Below are 19,015 nucleotides of genomic sequence, written 5' to 3'. Positions count from 1 at the left end.
AACATGATTATGTCAAACAAACATTCAGACAAAACAAACATTAAATTCTCTTTATTGTCAATGGCGTTTTTAAAACAAACATTAAACCTGTGTTGTTTACATGACTGTGTACAGCGATGTAAAATAACAGTGACAGAGCTACGAGGTGACGAAAGCTTGCCCACCAGCATAGCAACGGTTGCTAAACTATTTGGATTGGCATTGGACAATCGCTTTTGGGGTGGGGTTTAGCGAAGGCCTAATTAGGATAGGTGGTATTTTGATAATTTGGATGAACTGGCACACCCCTTCAAGTTACAAGGACTGGCATTCATCATCATAAGAACATACTTACAAACAATTCCTGCCTTAAGAAAATTAATCTGACTTGACTTAGAAATTCACTTAGGAAGAAATGTAAGAGGAAATGTAAGGAACTTAATGGTGCATGATGCCCATTTTTCTTAATGCTGAGGTAGTTGGTTCAATCCCATTACCCTAACCCAAATAATAGGCAACGTGCATTGTGTTGACCATTTTTTGCCGTAGTTGTTCTTCCATTCGGAGGACACCCCTCATTACTTGAGTCCTTTCACACAGCCCATGGCGCTTACTATCAGCGTGAGATTTGAGTGTTGAATGTCAGAATGACTGGCACCCATTAAACAACGATGACGTTCTGAAAACGCAACAATAAACCAATAAATATACTGTATGGAGTTTAATCGTCATCATTATGCCATGTTTACCGATAGACTGAACTGAACTCACAGGGCAGCAAATTGTGGGGAAGTCATGAGGGAATACTTTGTTTGCACAGTACCGAGCGGAAGCATGTGTTCTGCTGCAGCAGCCATGGAAATTCCACTCTTCAACAAACTGACGTTGTTCAGATTCATATTTAATCTTCTACCATCACTTTTGTGAGCTCTTTTTGCCAGAGCTCGCAGTGCTCACGCTCTGTGTAGCCTATGTGTGTGTGTGTGTGTGTGTGTGTGTGTGTGTGTCACAGTTTACTATGAAAATCTGCATCTCCCGTCTGTCAGTCATGCCTCATGACACGCTCCATATATGGCCAATACAGAAGTCATTCCATATGTTGATCTGACATCATTAATTAAACCCCTAGATCCATACCTCCATATATATGGAGCTGACCTGTTCTGACATCACAATGACGGCGAGGTGACAGCGAAAACTTTGGTGCTAGAGTTAAGCGGATTTGGAGAAAGACTAAAATTAATTTAACGTTAAATTGAAAAATGGGCCTCGTTACATCCTCCATAATGTAATGGTCAATGTCTGTGTGGAAATTCAGAGCCATTGGGGTGCAGGCAGTGAGGAGTGAGCGACATGTCTACAGACAGACATTACTTTCATAAAATGAAAGGAACTTCTATAAACTACACCTTGCCCTTGGCAATATTCTTTATCTGGTAATACATTTGAGATATCTAATATTGAATGGTGAAAGTTATTATATCCGAGAGGATATTTCGTCATGGGAGTTCCATTACATCACCTTTAAAAGCTTATTTGATATACAGAATAGACTAGACGAGATACCATCAGACTTGCTAATGCCATTCAACATTGAGTAATGCAGAAGTGACCACGTTGAATAAGTGTATTGTATAGACCTTTACCCATACAGCATCGATTCATCTTCCATCTTTTGAGTTTCATGTGGCCTGTCTGTTCTAAGTACCCACCAGTTTAATTTGAAGTAGGTTAAATTAGATTATTCCCTGCTGTCGCTGAGAGAGAACGGTAGCTACTCTTTGTGATGTTAATTGATGATGGGGGTCATCATGGGTCATCTTTCTGTCGGGTAATTATTTATCCTTGAACTACCTCTTGCCACAGTTATTGCAGTTTTATGGATGCACATACATGTTGGGTTATGTTTTCCAACAAGCACACTCCCATTCACACATTCATAAAACCTCCCCTCAGCTGTAACATATCGAGTAGAAATACAGTCCAAAACCGTTCAGGAAATATCCGTGTTCCAATGGATCCAATGTAGTCATTATTTTGTATCTTGTTAATACTTTTAATTTGTTAAATATTTATAAAGATTTCAACCTATGTTGGGCACGTCATTTTAGTGACAATCTGCCTGTTTTAATAGAAATATCAAAAATAGTAGATCTGCTAGCTCACATTGCTCATGTTGTGAGCTTGTAGGCTATTGGCAATTTTTTAACGACATTGTATAAAATATCATCAATCCGTTCCATTAGATTAGACCATAGACCATTTTATGGTTTTATCCCAAATGAAAACATTCTCTGAGGTAAACGAGTTAGTGTACATTCCCCATAATAGCCTATAGCCACTATAATGTTTTAGTTATTACATAAATGAATATGCTACTGCCTGTATTCTTCTTAGACAAATATAAAAAGATACTCCTATGGAAAGGCTATATTATTTAATAGTTGACTTGTGCTGACTGCGGCGGTGTGGGCTAGCCCCTCCCTCCCCTCACTGGTGCGAAACTGGGTAGTAAAAACGGGGACACGCTTCGGTGTGCTCTGCTTCGCTGCTTGCGTGACCGTTTCGACTATGGCATTGAAAGTGTCTGGTTGCGTCCCGTCCCCCCCCCTCTATGGGTTGCGTAGAAAGGCAGCCAATCAGAACTCAGTCAGCGGGTGTCAGTATGACTAGCATGTCAAAGTGTTCATGGGTATTCATAGACCAGGGCTTTTCAAGCCACTGGTAAAAACATGAAAGGATGAAATATGCAGATACAAGGTTTCTATCCAACCGCAACGATATAAAATGCACATGCATGCCCGCACATCTGTGCTAACGCCCTCGGCTGCCTCAAGTGCCTCTTAACCTCGTCACCCGGTACCGTCCTAGGGAGAGTCCACTGCCGGGAGGCAGGGAAGGCACTTCACCATGTGAGGCCGCGTGAAAACGAGATCCACTCTAGTCCCACATCTCCCTTCGCCGTCTCCCTCCATCTGTCATTCTAGCTGGCATCTGGACTCCATTAGCTCGCTGGGGAATCCTCCTGGATCCCACTCCAGTCCTGGAAGACCCAGTTCTTTCAGGGTCGGGCTCTCCCACACACATGTTTTATCTATTCCACATCACTTTGGCCTGCTGGAGCGGTGCTGTTTGTTTGTAAAAAGTATTTTACATGTGGTCCGAGATTATCTGTTCATCCTGGATTTGACAGAGATGGAATATATCTTGGTTATTTATATCTTATATTATATCTCGGTTATAGCCGACAAGGAGTATATCAAGTACACCTGGATAGCATATGGTACAGGATGTAACAAGACACACGCACACAAGGATGACGGCTAAATCAACAGACTGGATCATATAAAAGTTAAACCAAACTTAACGGCGCTATACTTAACGAAACGATAAACTAAAGTTACAAGAGCTAATGAGGGCCATCTGTTTCCAGTGTTGGATTAACTGATAATGAGCAGGATTGGAATAATGGCCTCCATGTTTTGCAGGTGTGTAACAACAAGAGGAACTGCCACTGCCAGGCCCACTGGGCCCCTCCCTTCTGTGAGAACGCTGGATTTGGAGGCAGCCTAGACAGCGGGCCAATGAGACTGGCAGGTATTGACAAGGTTTTGCCCCGTTCTTCTGACAGAGAGGCCCACACCCAGGAATGAGGTCGACACTCTATAAAGCTACAACTCACTATTGGGCCTCGTACTTACATTTTTGATCAGCGTCAGTTGTATTGATTTTTGGCTCGCACTGAGATGTCTGAACTTCCCTTTCCCCTCAGCAGTACATCAGGCAACATGTACTTCTAAGGGAGGAAAATCCATTATTCATTTTTTTTAAGATGAGAAAAGCAAAATGGCACGAGGAAAGAAATGTATTGAAGACTGTGACAGCTATAGCTGAGGCCTAGCTATGCTGTAGTAACAGCTTCTTCTTGCGGTATGTTCTTCCATTGCTGCGTGCTGTAGATGTGCGTGCATGTGTATTAATGTGCATGTGGTCGTATGTTGTCAGCCGACAGCGTGGCGGTCACGGTGGCGATCCTGGTCACCCTGGTCAGCCTGCTGGGAGTCACCTTCCTCGTCTTTCTGAAGAGGAAGACTCTGTTACGCCTCCTCTTCACCAATAAGAAGAGCTCCCTGGAGAAGCTCAGGTAACCTGATGGCCACACAGCATTACATTCACGATGTAGTGTGGCGCATTTTAATTCATATATAACAGTATCATAGCATTGTATACATTTAGTTGACTATACTGTGTATGTATAGAACATTTGTGAACATTTGTGAACATCTATAAGACCTCCTTACGTTAGACATTTTGATCCGCTAAGAGAACTACTGATTTAGAAGGCATGTAGCATCGGCCTCATGTCTTAATGGGTCATTATAACTTGAAAGGGTTCCTGTGACCCCATATTGTCAGATGTAGCCTCGTCTCTGATGTATCACAAATGCGGTATTGAGTCAGATTGTAGCAGGCCTAAAGTTCTTTCCCTGACTGTGTGCATAGATCTGTGGAGGCCAACAGGCCAAGCAGCCCCATCAGGACCCAGTCTGTGTACAGGGCCTCCCCACAGCGCAGACCTCCACCTAAACCCTCTGGAGCCAGCATTTACAAGGTGGGTCACAGTGTCTCCAAGCAGCCAGAGGCGGCTGTGGCTCAGGAGGTAGAGCAGGTCGTCCAATGATCCATGGGTCGGCGGTTCGAATCCCGGCTTCTCCTGACTACATGTCGAAGTGTCCTTGGGCAAGACACTGAACCCCAAATTGCTCCCGATGTGCTGGTTGGTACCTTGCATGGCTTCCACCGCAATCGGTGTATGAATGTGTGTATGAATGGGTGAATGTAATTGGTGAATGAAATGCACAATCTATGTAAAGCGCCTTGGATAAAGGCGCTATATAAATGCACCATTTACCAGAGAGCTGCCTGTTCCTGCAAAATAGCGTGCACGTGCGTGCTGTTTAATTTGATTATTTGATCCAAATTATACTCTAATGGAGCCTTGCAACTAGCACATATAAATTGTAACTCAGCCTGGACTGAAAAACGAAACAGCGGGACCATTTTCTTAATCACTTAAGCCCTATATACTGTACTTAATCCTAAAATTTAAAAAGGGAAAAATTATTTGACATCTTTTGTCTGCCAAAAATAGAGTTAAGGTGGTTATTTAAGTCATTCTGACCTGAAGACCCCCCCCCCCCCCCCCATATTGTCAAAAGAAGAGGACAGCACGCCTGATAATTGATTTTGCCTCTTAATCTCTCTAGAAGGACTATTAATCAAGTCGGTATTGTTGGCAGAAGACAGAGAACGAATAATTGAGAGATGGTCCCATTTATACGGATACAGAAACACAGGACACGGTAATCATTACTGCCTATAGCGTTTCTGTCTGCGATGAAGTGATTTATTCCATTGAGGCATGGAACACACTTGATTGATTTGGGCACAGAGCAAAAACTGGTTTGGACCTCCTTGTACTTGAATTGATCCGCAGCGAGAGAGATTAATGTGTGATCTGTGCGAGTATAACAAAAATGTGTGTGTGTGTTCAATATATTTCAATCTTTATTTCAGACTATAATAAATAAAAAATAATATAGAAAGAAATGTTCAGTTTCGAACATACAGACCAGTTCGCAAATGGTTCCACAGTCTAGACGAGAACCTGACAGAACTACGTACGTATCGGGTTAGTAATGACATCAATGATGTAATTTACTGACTCAGATACTGTACACATAAATCTATACTTAAGATTGCGTAGCACAGCAGAGCAGGTGGGGACCCCAACACTGACGAACATCTGGCTTGCACTGGAGCTTCTTGGAGCTCTCAGTAGCAGCCTCATACAGTCATTATAGGCCACTGTCAATCGTCTGATACTGGCTTGTTTGTAGCGACACCACAGGTGGGCTGTATACAGGGGTGTACAGAAGGATTTAAAAAGTGAAATCTTCACGGGTTCCTTGTGCATAGCTTCCGACGCTGTGAACTGAGTGGTGCAACTCCCCTCTCCCCCTGCCTCTCTCTCTCTCTCTCTGTAATTAGCACTAGGCAACAGTGCAACACTATCTCTCTCTCTCTGTTTCTGGCACAGCAGTGCCACTTTTGCCCCTACTGGTACTCATAGTCACATAGTCTCACACACATAGTCACATACATAGGTTAACACGGACATTGCTGTTCCTTGGAGTGGTTGCACCACTCAAAAAGATGATTAGAGCAGACAAGAGGACCTCGTGAAGCAGGCAGAAGATGCAGCCAAAAGAGGGGAACAGAGGACTGTATACAGGATCACCAATACTCTATGTGGAAAACCAGAGGCCGACCTTGATGTTGAGATTGAACCACCAGAGATAGAAGAAATCATGTCCTCCATCAAATCCCTCAAGAATGGGGAAGCTCCCGGGCAGGACAGCCTAAATGCAGAGCTGTTCAAAGCAGACCCAGAGCTGGCAGCTGCTAAAACCACTCTTCAGAGCCATATGGGAAGGGAAGAAGGTACCGGACACCATGGTCCATGGGTGTATCAGACAAATTAAAAATTATAAAGGAACTAGAAAAAGTGCACAGGTCTCCACCAGGGCAGGTCAGGTTGTGGCATCCTGGTGGCGCTATAATAGGCCAATGTGAAAAGGGTGACATTTCTTCTTATGCCTTGGATGGCAATTGGATGATTTGAGGCATTTTGTTCCAAAAATGTGTTTTGTAAAAATGTGTGTTTACTGTTTATTTATTTCTTATTTCGTTGGCATCCAGGGAGTGTGTGTGCAAAATGTGGCATCGACCGGGTAACGGTGCCAGAGATTAGCTGGTAACAGATGGACGGATGCACACCCAGTCCTGCAAACTTTGAAAGCCATTGTTAACCAATTAGGATGGAATATGAAACGTATTCCATCCGAAACGGTGCCGGAGATTAGCTGGTAACAGGCGGACGGACACACACACAGACAGACTCTCACACGGACGGAAAAACATAGTCTCTCCCCATGGCTTCGGCCTAGTGGACATTATTATCATCCTCTGATATAACTTGTATTGTACTGTGATACACTAACGTGAAATGAGAGTAAAATAGTTACCATGTTTACATTGACATTAATATGAACCACAACTGATGTGAAACAGATTGTAGGACACATGTAGCCAGGCAACCAAACATTGCACGACATTACTGTCTAAGCAGCTTGGATTGGCTCCATAATATGATATCTCATAATGATATCATTGTTTTGAATGTCATGTATGTCCAAAACTGTTACTTTTCAGGGAATAAAAAAAAGCGCCTGTGCTCCAATGGAGCCAATGTAGTTATTTAGTCACAAGCTATGTCTAAAACCCACAGACGCACTTAACCACTTTCACTTATTTTTTTCTTCAAAATAGCAAATCTTGTAAATCCTCCTTTTGTGCTACACACAGATATTTCCCTTTTTTTCTTTGTCTTTTTTTACAGAATGGGTTCCCAGATTGCAAAAACAAGCTGAATTATGGAGATACAGTGGTTCTGCCAGATGGCAAGAATATATTTCATACAGTACATGTTTTTTCGTTAACCACTTTCAACCTGACATCCCTATTTTGAGCATGTCATTATAGGCAAAAATAAATCAAGTATAAAATGAGGTGTAAGTTGTTATTGAGCAGACACTTGGCCTGCTAAATAACCGTTGACAATGGACAGGTCATTTGACTGTCTTGGCCTACTGTGGAGTAGATAAACCCATGGTAGTGTAGAAGCCTTTCCTCTGAGTAGTCATTAGCAGCGTAGACTGCACCTGTGTTCCTGTTGGAAACAACCTGTCCATTCTAATCACTCGCTGGTCGCTTCACTGATGTCCAGATGTCCAGCGGCCTCACAGCAGCTCCTGTAACCACAGTCTTGTGTGTGTGTGTGTGTGTGTGTGTGTGTGTGTGTGTGTGTGTGTGTGTGTGTGTGTGTGTGTGTGTGTGTGTGTGTGTGTGTGTGTGTGTGTGTGTGTGTGTGTGTGTGTGTGTGCGGCCGTGCGCATGTACGCATTGTGCGTGTCAGGCAGGAAATCACTTCAACTCTTCCAGGTGTTATTGTTTTGTTGTGGAGCAGGAGGCTAACAGCTGTTCAGGACATGTGGCGTGTCTCTGGCTTTAACGGTTTTAGAATGTCGGCTCCAATAATGTTGTATTCCAGCTTTATGGCTCCCACTGACATCGGCTGTTTCACGCTCATAATGGCTTCATGGCCCGGGCAAATTTTTGCTTTTATCACTTGCTTGCTGCTGCACTTTGAGCTCAGGTAAAGGCCTTGAATTACTGTACCACGCAAATGCTACGCGAGGCAGCGGGGATATAGGAGCAGAACAGGGATAGTGTGAGTAAGACAAATTGTGTTTGGAAGAAAGAGTGAAGGCTTTAATGACCGCAATAGATTGTACCTAATTAACCCATTAAACCCAGGAAAGCATCATTGTCATTTTAAATGTCAGCGTTATTGGGGCCCTGGCACAACACATTTTCATGGCCACATATGTACTGTATCATTTTAGGGAACTACTGACTTGGAATGCATTTGTAGAAACGGTCTCAGGTTTTAATGGGATAATGTAATAACTTCAAATGTCTCTCTCTCTCTCTCTCTCTCTCTCCCCCGGTCCCTCCAGCCCTCTCACCTGAGCTCGGAGCCTCTCCTCCCGCCCCACAACTTCCACTCCCACAGCCTGCGCAGACTCCCCCTCTACCAGCCTCTGCACATCAGCCACCCGGTGCCGCTGGTCCTGAACGTGGCGCAGCCCACCCTGCCCCCCGTGCCTCCTCACCACAGAGCCCTGCCCGCCCCCCGCCACGCCGCCAGCTCGCCGCCCGCGCCGCTACCCTTCCAGAGCCTGCCCCGCCAGCAGCCATCCTATAGAGTGGACCAGGTTGGTGTGCATAATACGGAAAAGACGTGGCTGTCTGGCGTGGAGTGCATGCGTGCGTGCGCATGGCTGGTTGTGTGTCTGTCTATGATCAGATCATTTCGTACCATGCTATAGAAAATGAATTATTGCATGGTAACATGAGCTGTTTTTATCATTGGCCTACTAGAGCAGTGGTTCCCAAACTTTTAAGCTCAATACCCAAGAAAGAAATTACACATTTGCCCTGGACCCAAACTAGTGAAACTGGCAAATCTATTTTCGACTACGTATTTTCACTACTTCTTAAACATTTGTTTTGTATTGTATGGACTTTCTTCTATCTTTCTTTGCTTTCTTCAAGCAGTTTTTCTTTGTGATGGACATGTCCAGGGGGCTCCCGAGAACCCCCGAAACCAAGGATGACCCATAGGTTAGCTAACAGTACCCTCCAGGGGCCTTTGGAAGGAAGGAGCTCAAAGACTTCAACGGCAGGGAATGAGTTGATTTTTTTCATGGGAATGTTTTTTGAAGAAAAAAGAATAGTAATAAAATAAATAAATAATGATACTAAATGTAGGAAACAAAAACATAAAGGGACCCATAATGACCCACAAATGGGTCCTGAGACTCCTGACCCAGTGTTTGGGAACCAGTGTACTAGAGCATGTTATGCACTGAGTAGTAGAGATGTTGTGCTACTACTGTGGAGGTAGTAGTAAACAGTGAGCGTGATTCATAGCTTTCACTCGAGACCGACTCTGCCACACTGGTCAAAACAGGAAAAACTACATTAAATTCTGCCATTTGGGACCGTGACATGTCCAGTTGAAACGGAGCAGATAACGAAAAACAAAACGGAACACATCGTTCCGCACTGCAGTCTGCTCGTTTTTTTTCTTTTGCCCCACAATTTCGACAGCAGAACTCGATCGCTCTCTGTGTCCCGTTTACTGAGTGGGGGGGCCGGTTTTTTGCTGAGCCGACGGACGGTATTGGCTGCAGTGGAGATAGTAAATCCATCTGTCTGCATGCGTTGTTGCTCCATGGCGAGGCATGCCCCTCCCGTAGCATTGCAGCATTGTATCGTGCCCAACCACACTGCAGAGCGCATGGGTAGATTAAGCCCTATGTACTTCGTCGTACAACAAGTAGTGAAAATAGCAGATCTATACGAGCTCACGATGCCTCATATTGCCGCATGTTGTGAGCTTGTAGGTCTGCAGTTTATGCAATTTGTTTTGACAACATGCCCAAAATTGAGATGCCAGGTTGAAAGCGGTTAACAGATGGGTGGCTTTATACCAGATGTTCGGCCATGGCATAAAGAGATGCAGGAAGGTACACACTTCCAATTCTGCCCTGCCTGCCACCGAGGTAATGACTAACCATGGCGTACAGGCAACAGATGGCTCTCATATCCCATGATGGATGTTTTGTTGGTGTCCATATAAGTCATGGCAGTGCAATGCCCTTGGTAGCAGTGATCGTGGCGTGCACCAAACACAAACATACACTTTTAGTGGGAGCGTAGTGTTCACATTAAAACAGACTGCTACGTACGTTGCTTGCCAAGACAATGAAACGCACCTGTGCCTAAAGAAAGACTACTCGCTCGTTTGTCTTTAATCAAACAGAAGGTGCCATATAATAGGCAGAGGGCTAATGATGCGTTCCACCCAACACTAGATAGAGATTCTGTTTTGATTCTTAGCCAGCAAAAACAAATGGGGTAGATTTTCAAAGGATTACATGTTTACCGCTGGTGCTGACACGACCTGCTTGCTGCCATTCTGTTGTGGAGTTCAGTCTCTTCCATCAAGAAGGTTTTATTTAACTATAAGGTACAAGACATACAGGCCATCCTCCTGGTAGCTCTTCCTTGTACCTGTAATAAGACGAGAAACACAATGTTTGAATTGAATTAACTTACCAGGCCTAATAGCTTTACTGTAACTTCATGCGTTGTGAAATGTTTTGAGTGGGTTGTGGCACTGCACCCGAGTAGACGGGTTGTCCTTTCAGGACCCCTTGTAGTTCACTCATAGAAAGACTGTAGGAGTTGATGATGCAGGACTGTATACATGCTTCAGTTCCCAACTCTTTAGAGGTCACTGTTGAAAAGAGAACTAGAACTAAGCTGCAGACTGCTCTACATTGTGAATGCCATCTTTTATTTAGTATTTTAATGGTCTTACTCTTAGAAGTACCAGCGTAGGGTCCATTGGGCCACGCGGGCCCAGTCAGCTTAGAGCTGGCCCAGTCTAACTTTGAAGAGAGAGGGTGAAAAAAACAAGAAAAACAACAAAACACAAAAGATAGCCTACTTTGGCAGCCCTTGTGCACGCAAATGTCTGTTTAGTAGCAAATTACAGCATGCTTTTTTACAGCATGCTTGTTTTAAATGGTCCCTCATTAGCACGTCGGCAAAATCGTTCAGTCACACGATGTGCTACATAAATCTTGACAGGAATCTCTTTTGGTGTGTGTGTGGGTGGGGGACACCACTAGACGCCTTTAGTGAGAGGGCAAGGCTTTTTGATTAGTTGTCTCAGACGCTACTGCAATGCACCTTAGCCTATGAATATTACATACCGTATAATGTGTAGCATTGTGAGAATTGTTCATTTTCTCATATTTTTTTTTCTTGGTTTCTATTGAAACTCCCACTTAGTTATCTCTGTACCGAGTTGAACGAACAGTGACTCACTTGTACAGTAACCCCCCCCGCCAAGGCCGATGCTAATTTGCCCAGTCAATCATTGATCCACGCTATGCGCCTGCATTCATTGCACATTGTGCACAACTAAATGCGGCCTTGTTGCAGAGGTTCTTTATTCCGGCGGATGTCAAGGTTTTTAATGAACATTTGTAGCTTTTTTCTCTCTTTCTTATTAGTTTTGCCTCTAGACCTTGTCATTGGAATTGCGTTGCTAGGGAACAGCTTGGGTTCAACTTTATTTCCTGTCAACTACTGATTTAATGCACAGGAAATACATTTGGACCTATTTAGAATGTTCAGTGTGAAAGTATTTGACAAAGAGACGTAGGGAAACAGGAGAGGACCAAGTACAGAGCCCTGGAAGATACCAGATAACGAAGTATAGGGTTTGAGTGGGTTCTTTCTAGAACCATCAAAAATGGTTCTGGGGAAAAGATGGTTCTTCTGTAAGGTACATCTCGTTCTCGCTGTAAGGTACATCTCGTTCTGTGTGATTAAATCTTGACAGGAATCTCTATCTCTTTTGGTGTGTGTGGGACGCCACTAGAAACATTTGGTCAGAGGGCAAGGCTTTTGGATTAGTTGTAGTCTCAGACGCTACTGCAATGCCTCCAACTGCTCACAGCTTTCCAATCTACAGCTGCATGTCACATTTTGTATCCGTTAATCCGCCCTCTGTAAATTTAGATGTGTATGTGTGTGTGTGTGTGTGTGTGTCAAGCCTTATACGCAACTACCAATATTAAGCAACTTTACAGAAAAACAAGCCAAAAGCTACTTATAATAAGCGGACATGGCAACAGTGTTGCGTGCGTCCATGGATCATGTGATCCCTCCCCGTGAGTGAAGTTATTTGGTTACTCAAGTGGAAACCACCGTCGAAATGTGCTGCCGCCTGCCATGGAGATCCGTACAACACAGTTGGATGTGTCTGTGACAGCGCGTGGTTGTATTGATGTACCTCAGTCAGTCACTTCTCTCAGCCGTGGTCACAATGTACCTCAGTCAGTCACTTCTCTCAGCCGTGGTCACAGATAATGTCCCCGGGTCCAACGTACAGTACTACGATCTCTCACTGTTATGCATGCGTGATGTGTGGAACTTTTCTCTGTCAACATCATTTGCTCGAGGTTTATCCCATTTCTCTCTCGTGTGTGTGTGTGTGTGTGTGTGTGTGTGTGTGTGTGTGTGTGTGTGTGTGTGTGTGTGTGTGTGTGTGTGTGTGTGTGTGTGTGTGTGTGAGAGTGATATTACAATATTGATATCAAGGTATTTGGTCAAAACAATTATTAGATTTAGTGTGTGTGTGTGTGTGTGTGTGTGTGTGTGTGTGTGTGTGTGCAGCTGTGCTGCTGGTAACAGATGTTTGTCATTCCCTCCCCCTCGTCACTGCAGATTAGTAACACATGATGGAACCTCACTCAGACTCTCCTCAACGCTGGCACACAGGTGGTGAAGACGACTGGGAATCATACTTATAACACACTGCCCTCTAGTGAGAGACGTGTGCTGCCTTTTCATTTCAGGGAGGATGGCTCATTTGCATTTAGTTTGTTTGTTGAAAAGTCCCTAATCGTTCATTATTTTCAAGTACAGGATGGAAGCGCAACGTGCTTAATGATGTTCTTCTGAAGAAATGCTTTAGATGCAGATTAGTTCTCGCATGCGAAACAAAATACAAGGCCCCGATTGGTGAAAAGTTCCAGTTTCTTCGACTCTTAATGACGCAAACCTGTTGAACTGAGACATTCTGGAGGGTGTGTGAATTTTAATATAAAGCTGTCTGTTTAGAGTGGTTTAGAGAGCAGTGCAATCAGACCAAGTCCAGTTGTGTCCAGTGAAGGATCATCAACTGCCAATCGTGTGGTTATTGAAAAACAATGCGTTCTGTGTGGAGGGCAGATTTTCCTCTGCAGAGTGCATCGTCCTTTGATTGTGATTATCCTACTTATACTGTACCATGGCTACTTACCAGTGACTATAACAATACCACGATATCATTAAAATATTCTGTATCATGTTTATTTATATTTTGTCCAACTTTGCGTTGGCATTGTCTTCGTCAACCTCGGACCACTCAGGCAAGTGTGCGAACTACGAAGCGCAACGCAATTGCCAATTGCCATAGACACGTCACACGTTGCATCTGGGTGTTTTTAAAGCAGGCTTGCTGTCAGAAGCAGATTTGAGCCAAATGAAGCGTGCCTGATTTCTTTTTTAAATATTTTAATTGTAATTTGCTACATAATTTTATGTATAAATCCAGCAAATTAAGGATGTCTGTATTAGAACTGTATACTGTATTTATTAATATAATGGAATGAAATATATAACATTATCTTTAACTGGACATCATGATGGCTGTCTATTCGATTTCCAACATTCTCATTCAATACAAGACTGCAGACTGTATACGTTGACGGTTGAACAGAACTCGTTGTGTGTTTCTCAGGACTTTGAGAAGCCCCGGCCGCCCCAGAAGCCTCTGCCTGCTGACCCACTGGGAAGGAGCGCTCGGCTGGGTAACAGTCCGGCTAAAGTTGGAGTCCACCTTCCTGGCGTTGGACCTCGCCCTATCCCCATCCCATCGGTGCCCAGGCCGCCCCCAACCGTCCCTCTACCAAGCAGGTCAGCCTTTAAGTGCATTTACTTGAGTGCTGTACTTCAGTACATTTTGTTTTTACGATGTTGTATTAGAAAGAACGGAGGATCCGGGCACTCTACAAGCACGATCTACAAGCTCACAACCCGTGAGCTAGTAGATCAGCTATATAAAAGAAATACAGCAATGCATTGATAATAAAAAATAAAATGTATTCTGATCATTTGTACTTTTGAATACTTTAAGTCTAGTACTTGAGTCCACCAATGCGCCTTTAAATGGTAAATGGTGCATTTATATAGCGCCTTTATCCAAGATTACAGAGATTGTGCATTGCATTCACCCATTCACACACACATTCATACACCGATGGCAGCGGAAACCATGCAAGGCACCAACCAGCACATCAGGAGCAATTAGGGGTTCAGTGTCTTGCTCAAGGACACTTCGACAGTAACTCTAGGGGAGCCCGGGTTCGAACTGGCAACCTTGTGGTTACCATCTAGCCACTCTACCCCTGAGCCACCGCCTCCGCCTTTGACATCATGGTGGATGAATGTGGAGCAAATCACACCTCTTTGATGTGTTATTACATCAGTGGGTTTTATTTGTTCGTTTTTGTGCTTTTAGGGCAAAAAAGGGGCATTTCAGGCTGAGTCACAATAGAACGCAATTACAAACAGGCATAAAACATCAGGCTGTAACTTTGTAATGGTTGTAAGTTGATGTGCACTGTTTATGGAGCTTGTAATGTGAACCTGCTATACTCTGTGGCTGGTGAAGAAGACGCACAGATGTTGTTGACTATGTATCGCTTCCAGGTCTTTGAGTCCTTAATGATGCGTAGCGGTATTTTGGGCAGATTACTGTATAAACATCAAACCATCATCTCGCTTGTGTTTATGTTTCAGGCCTGCGCCCAAGTTACCCTTTCGACCGCCAAAGACTCAATAGGACTGCTGATCTTGCAGCGTTTAGTGGAAAGGGCACGCCTAAAGATGGACGGAGAGTCAGAACCTCCTTTATTTGCACTACAAGACTCTTTAAGACCTTTCACGGAGCCCGGAAGCGTCTCTGGAGATTCGAGGGAAAGGCTTAACATCACACCTCGGTGCCATGCCTCCGTTAAGGTGCTATGTTATCCTCGCTCAGGTACCAAGAAACTATTTAACTTTGATATTTATTATTTCTTTGTGCACAGGGCACTCTCGTCTCGGACTGACCCTTTGAACAACATCGACTTTCCCCAACTTAAAGAGTAAAAGAAAGCTGAAAAGTTAATGATGTTGTCTAGGGAACTCTTGGTTTTCTTGTCTTTAATGGGTTTTTTTTTTACTTTGTCTAGGGAAGAAATACTGAAGTGTGTGATTTTATAATGTGTGAAGTTGCTTTAATAATTGAAAGACAAAAAAAGTTAGTTTTTTGAACCAGTTGATGAGAAAGGGAAATGGAGCACAATTCAGCAAGTCATCTGTGTCATTTGCAGTCCTCTAAGCAGAATTAAGGGACTGAAAATGGTCATTACAGCTTTCATTATTATACGTTTTCATACACTCCAAAGCATCTGGTTCATTTGGATGCATACTCAAACTATTACACAGTATACAACTATACATTCATATAAATGTATTTTCCGCCGTGAAATTGGATGGACACACGGCTGTCCTTCTTTGTAATATTCATAGTTTGTAGCCATGCTGTTCATATCTAAAATAGAATCAAATACAGGTTTTGGCCTGGCATAAAAGCCTCTCCGACTAACCTTGAAGGCTTCATCATGTCATACATCTGAGCTCATTTAACAGTTTGACAACTAGTCAAGGTTCTTGCATTTCCCTTATAAGTGCATGTTGGAGGAGAAGTGTGCAAACTTGAAAGATGGAGACTTCGCCCATTTTAGACAGCCGGTGACATGCAGCTCTGGGTATTTGCTGGCATCTCTCTGTAACATGTAGCCCAGCTCCCAGCGCAGGCTGCACACTCTGGAACCGACCTGACAGAAGGAGATCGTGTTCCAGAGAATTACAGCAACACCAAACAATGCAACGTTAACCCCATGATGTCTGCACATTGATACTTGAGTTTTGTGGAGCCAAGACTGATGACTTCATTGCTGTAAGCATTCCAATTCTAACACCTAGACCATGTTGGTGAGATATTTATTTGTTTCTGTTGTTTTTATGTTTGTAATATTCCATGTGGACTTGGCGACTATTCTACCATTCCATCTTAACGGTTGTTCGGTTGAAACTGGAATTTGGCTTTGCACATTGATTTTGGCACTTTTCCTTGATACATTTCTGTAACGAGAGAGATATTTTTTTCATGGTGAGAACAAGGTTGTTTCGTCTTTTAAGAAACTAAGTGTACATCTTTTTTTATGTATTGTTTTAATGAATTTTAGCTGTCAGCATCGAACTTTGGACAATGATCCAAATGCAGCGGATGTCTTCTCACCACTGCGGAATGACTACGTCACACTACAAACTTGCATCAGTGATTTGTTGAATAATGACATTACATTATTATATGTAGTCAACAAGTATTTACTTTCTCTGAGGTATTTGGACCTATTGCTCTTCAATGGAAAGTATTTGTTAGTACTGTCTATGTTCATTGTAACGCCATGTGTAGAACATACAAATATTGTATGTTGACTTGCATAAATGAAATGTGTTCAAACTTCAAGGTCATTGTACTGTTGTACAGTGTAAATACTGTGTGTCGGTAATCATGTTTTTGTTTTGTTTGATTTTTACAGTTGCAGTGATAGAATTGCAATGAACAGATGTACAATGGACAATGAATAACTGCATTTTATTTTATTTTATTTTATTAAGTCAAATCACATTTAAGCCGGAGATAACGTTTCACGCTAAACTTCATGGGGTAGAGTAACTGTGAGACTTGAAGTTGAATGGTGAAATCTCAGAGCCAAATAAAAGTTCTTCTCAGATTGCTTATACTGTTTGCATTCATAAACAAAACCAAAACAAGACCATAAACAAAGAAAATCCACAAAATATGCTGTGACTCTGCTCATAATGTACTGTAGTTTGATCACATCTTGCCACTGACTGTATGTATGTGACTGTACTTTACTGTGGCAATGCAATACCATTCTTTCTTGAACAAATTGCATCCTAATGTTATCTCCATATTGATATAGAAGGGGGTTTGGAACTGATCTCGCTGCAAATGTGTTTAACTACCGGTAACCTTAAAGTTCCCACTAATGATTATACGATGAAGTATAAAATACGGCTACAGTGTAACACTCAGGATTTTGCTGTGTGGAATCACTTATTTGTTCCATTGGTCTAGACATTATGGAGTACGACTCGCAACATATTCATGCTCATTAATCTTCCTAATGAGCATGCAATGCCCAATGGACTGGCCTCAGGATGGGCCACACTGTCATGCAATCGGAACACAAATTACAAACACAAATTACCCGGTCAGTCATGAGGATGCATAACTGAAACCGACAGAAAAAAAGGAAAGGAAAGAAAAAACATTACTATGGTATCTGAATTTAGAGCCATTTCATTTAACACAATCAGGATGAACAAGTGTGAGGACAGAAAATCTGAAGCTGGGTTTTTTGCGGGGTACTCTCCTGATTGGATCAAATTGGTATCCCGACCACTGAACGTTTATCGTCTGTCACTAAAATGCTGGAGAGACGCAGAGACTCCCGTTACTGAACAAACACTGTATATCAATGATCACTATCGGAATATAGAGCTATCATTTTAAATAATATAAAAGAATAAACATCACATACTCTCATCTGTCTAGCAAACACAAATGTGACTTTTTATTGTCATGTTATCAGATAAATGCACAAAGACCAGCACACCGTCTGCACTTGCAATATGAACTTTATTTATAGGCAATGTTTCGGTCAAAGACCTTCTTGAGCCCTGCCTACGCACCCGCCTCAGAGCATACAGGTCACGGTGTGCATAAGACTTTGTTGCCTATTGTCATGTTATGACATAAATTAGACGTATTAATGAACCACAGGCAAATGCACTGTACATTGCTTACTGTCCATTATGCAACTGCACTGGTCAGCTCCTTAGTTGTTCAACACTGCCACCTGCCAGCTTGCACTGGCTACTGCAGACGCCACTGAAAACACGCCTCTGCTGCGGTCCCTTCTTTAAAGAATTCTCACCATATCACTCAGGGTGAAGTTGCCCTTGCCTTGAGTGATTCGCTGGAGGCCAGTCTCCTCTATCACCAATCTAAACCATTAGTGTGAAAACTACAATCTTGGATCAGAGTCTCCAAGGACAACTTAAACCCACACTTTGAGGTCAAAGAGTGGAAAGGTTATTTGTCACTAAAATAGGGAAAAAAACAACCATTCAACAATGTCATCCGATCAAACAATGTCATGGTTTTTCAAGCTTGCTTGTGGAATTAATTTAGAATTGCTTGTGTTAAGTGGTTAAAGAAGTTCATGTCCAACTATCACAAATGTGCATTTGTGATAATTCTGCAAAGATAGGAGGACATACTTTTGGTAAATGTATTAATATGTTAGAGCATGGGTAGAAATGTGTCAATGAATCTTCATAAACACCTTGTCAATGCTTGCTAATGATAATCTCACCTCACAGCCATGCCAGGTCATGCATGTAAGCCTAGTTGGCCTCATTCAGCAGCCAAGAGGGAGAGCCGGTCATCCATGACCCAGCCAGGTATTCGTATGGAGCCCCAACCCTATAATGCCTGTGTTCAGCTCATAGACTGTAAGGTTCAGCTACATAACGTGACTATATGTCTTAGTTCACCCGCAAAACATCAGATTGAGAAACGGGC

The 19,015-nt window shown here is 42.9% G+C and overlaps 1 protein-coding gene across 3 annotated transcripts in view; it reads left to right on the top strand.

The window, feature by feature from the left end:
• Positions 1-19,015, top strand: part of LOC308328519 (C-terminal-binding protein 2-like) — a 242,381-nt gene that overhangs the window by 87,483 nt on the left and 135,883 nt on the right. For 2 of the 3 annotated variants that reach the window (XM_080782395.1, XM_080782394.1), the window contains 6 exons: positions 3,468-3,576; positions 3,985-4,123; positions 4,483-4,591; positions 8,622-8,879; positions 14,030-14,205; positions 15,091-17,135. The exons of the other annotated variant lie outside the window; for it this stretch is intronic. In XM_080782395.1, the coding sequence (XP_080638521.1) occupies positions 3,468-3,576; positions 3,985-4,123; positions 4,483-4,591; positions 8,622-8,879; positions 14,030-14,205; positions 15,091-15,133 (834 nt within the window). In that variant the 3' untranslated portion in view covers positions 15,134-17,135. Of the gene's footprint in view, positions 1-3,467; positions 3,577-3,984; positions 4,124-4,482; positions 4,592-8,621; positions 8,880-14,029; positions 14,206-15,090; positions 17,136-19,015 lie in introns of those variants that run through there. 3 annotated transcript variants of the gene reach the window in all.

This window comes from Protomyctophum bolini (assembly GCF_963924005.1).
Source record: "Protomyctophum bolini genome assembly, chromosome: 14".
NCBI classification, from domain to species: Eukaryota; Metazoa; Chordata; class Actinopteri; order Myctophiformes; family Myctophidae; genus Protomyctophum; species Protomyctophum bolini.
Note: the sequence above shows the minus strand (reverse complement) of the source record. Positions and strands in the feature narration are given on the sequence as shown.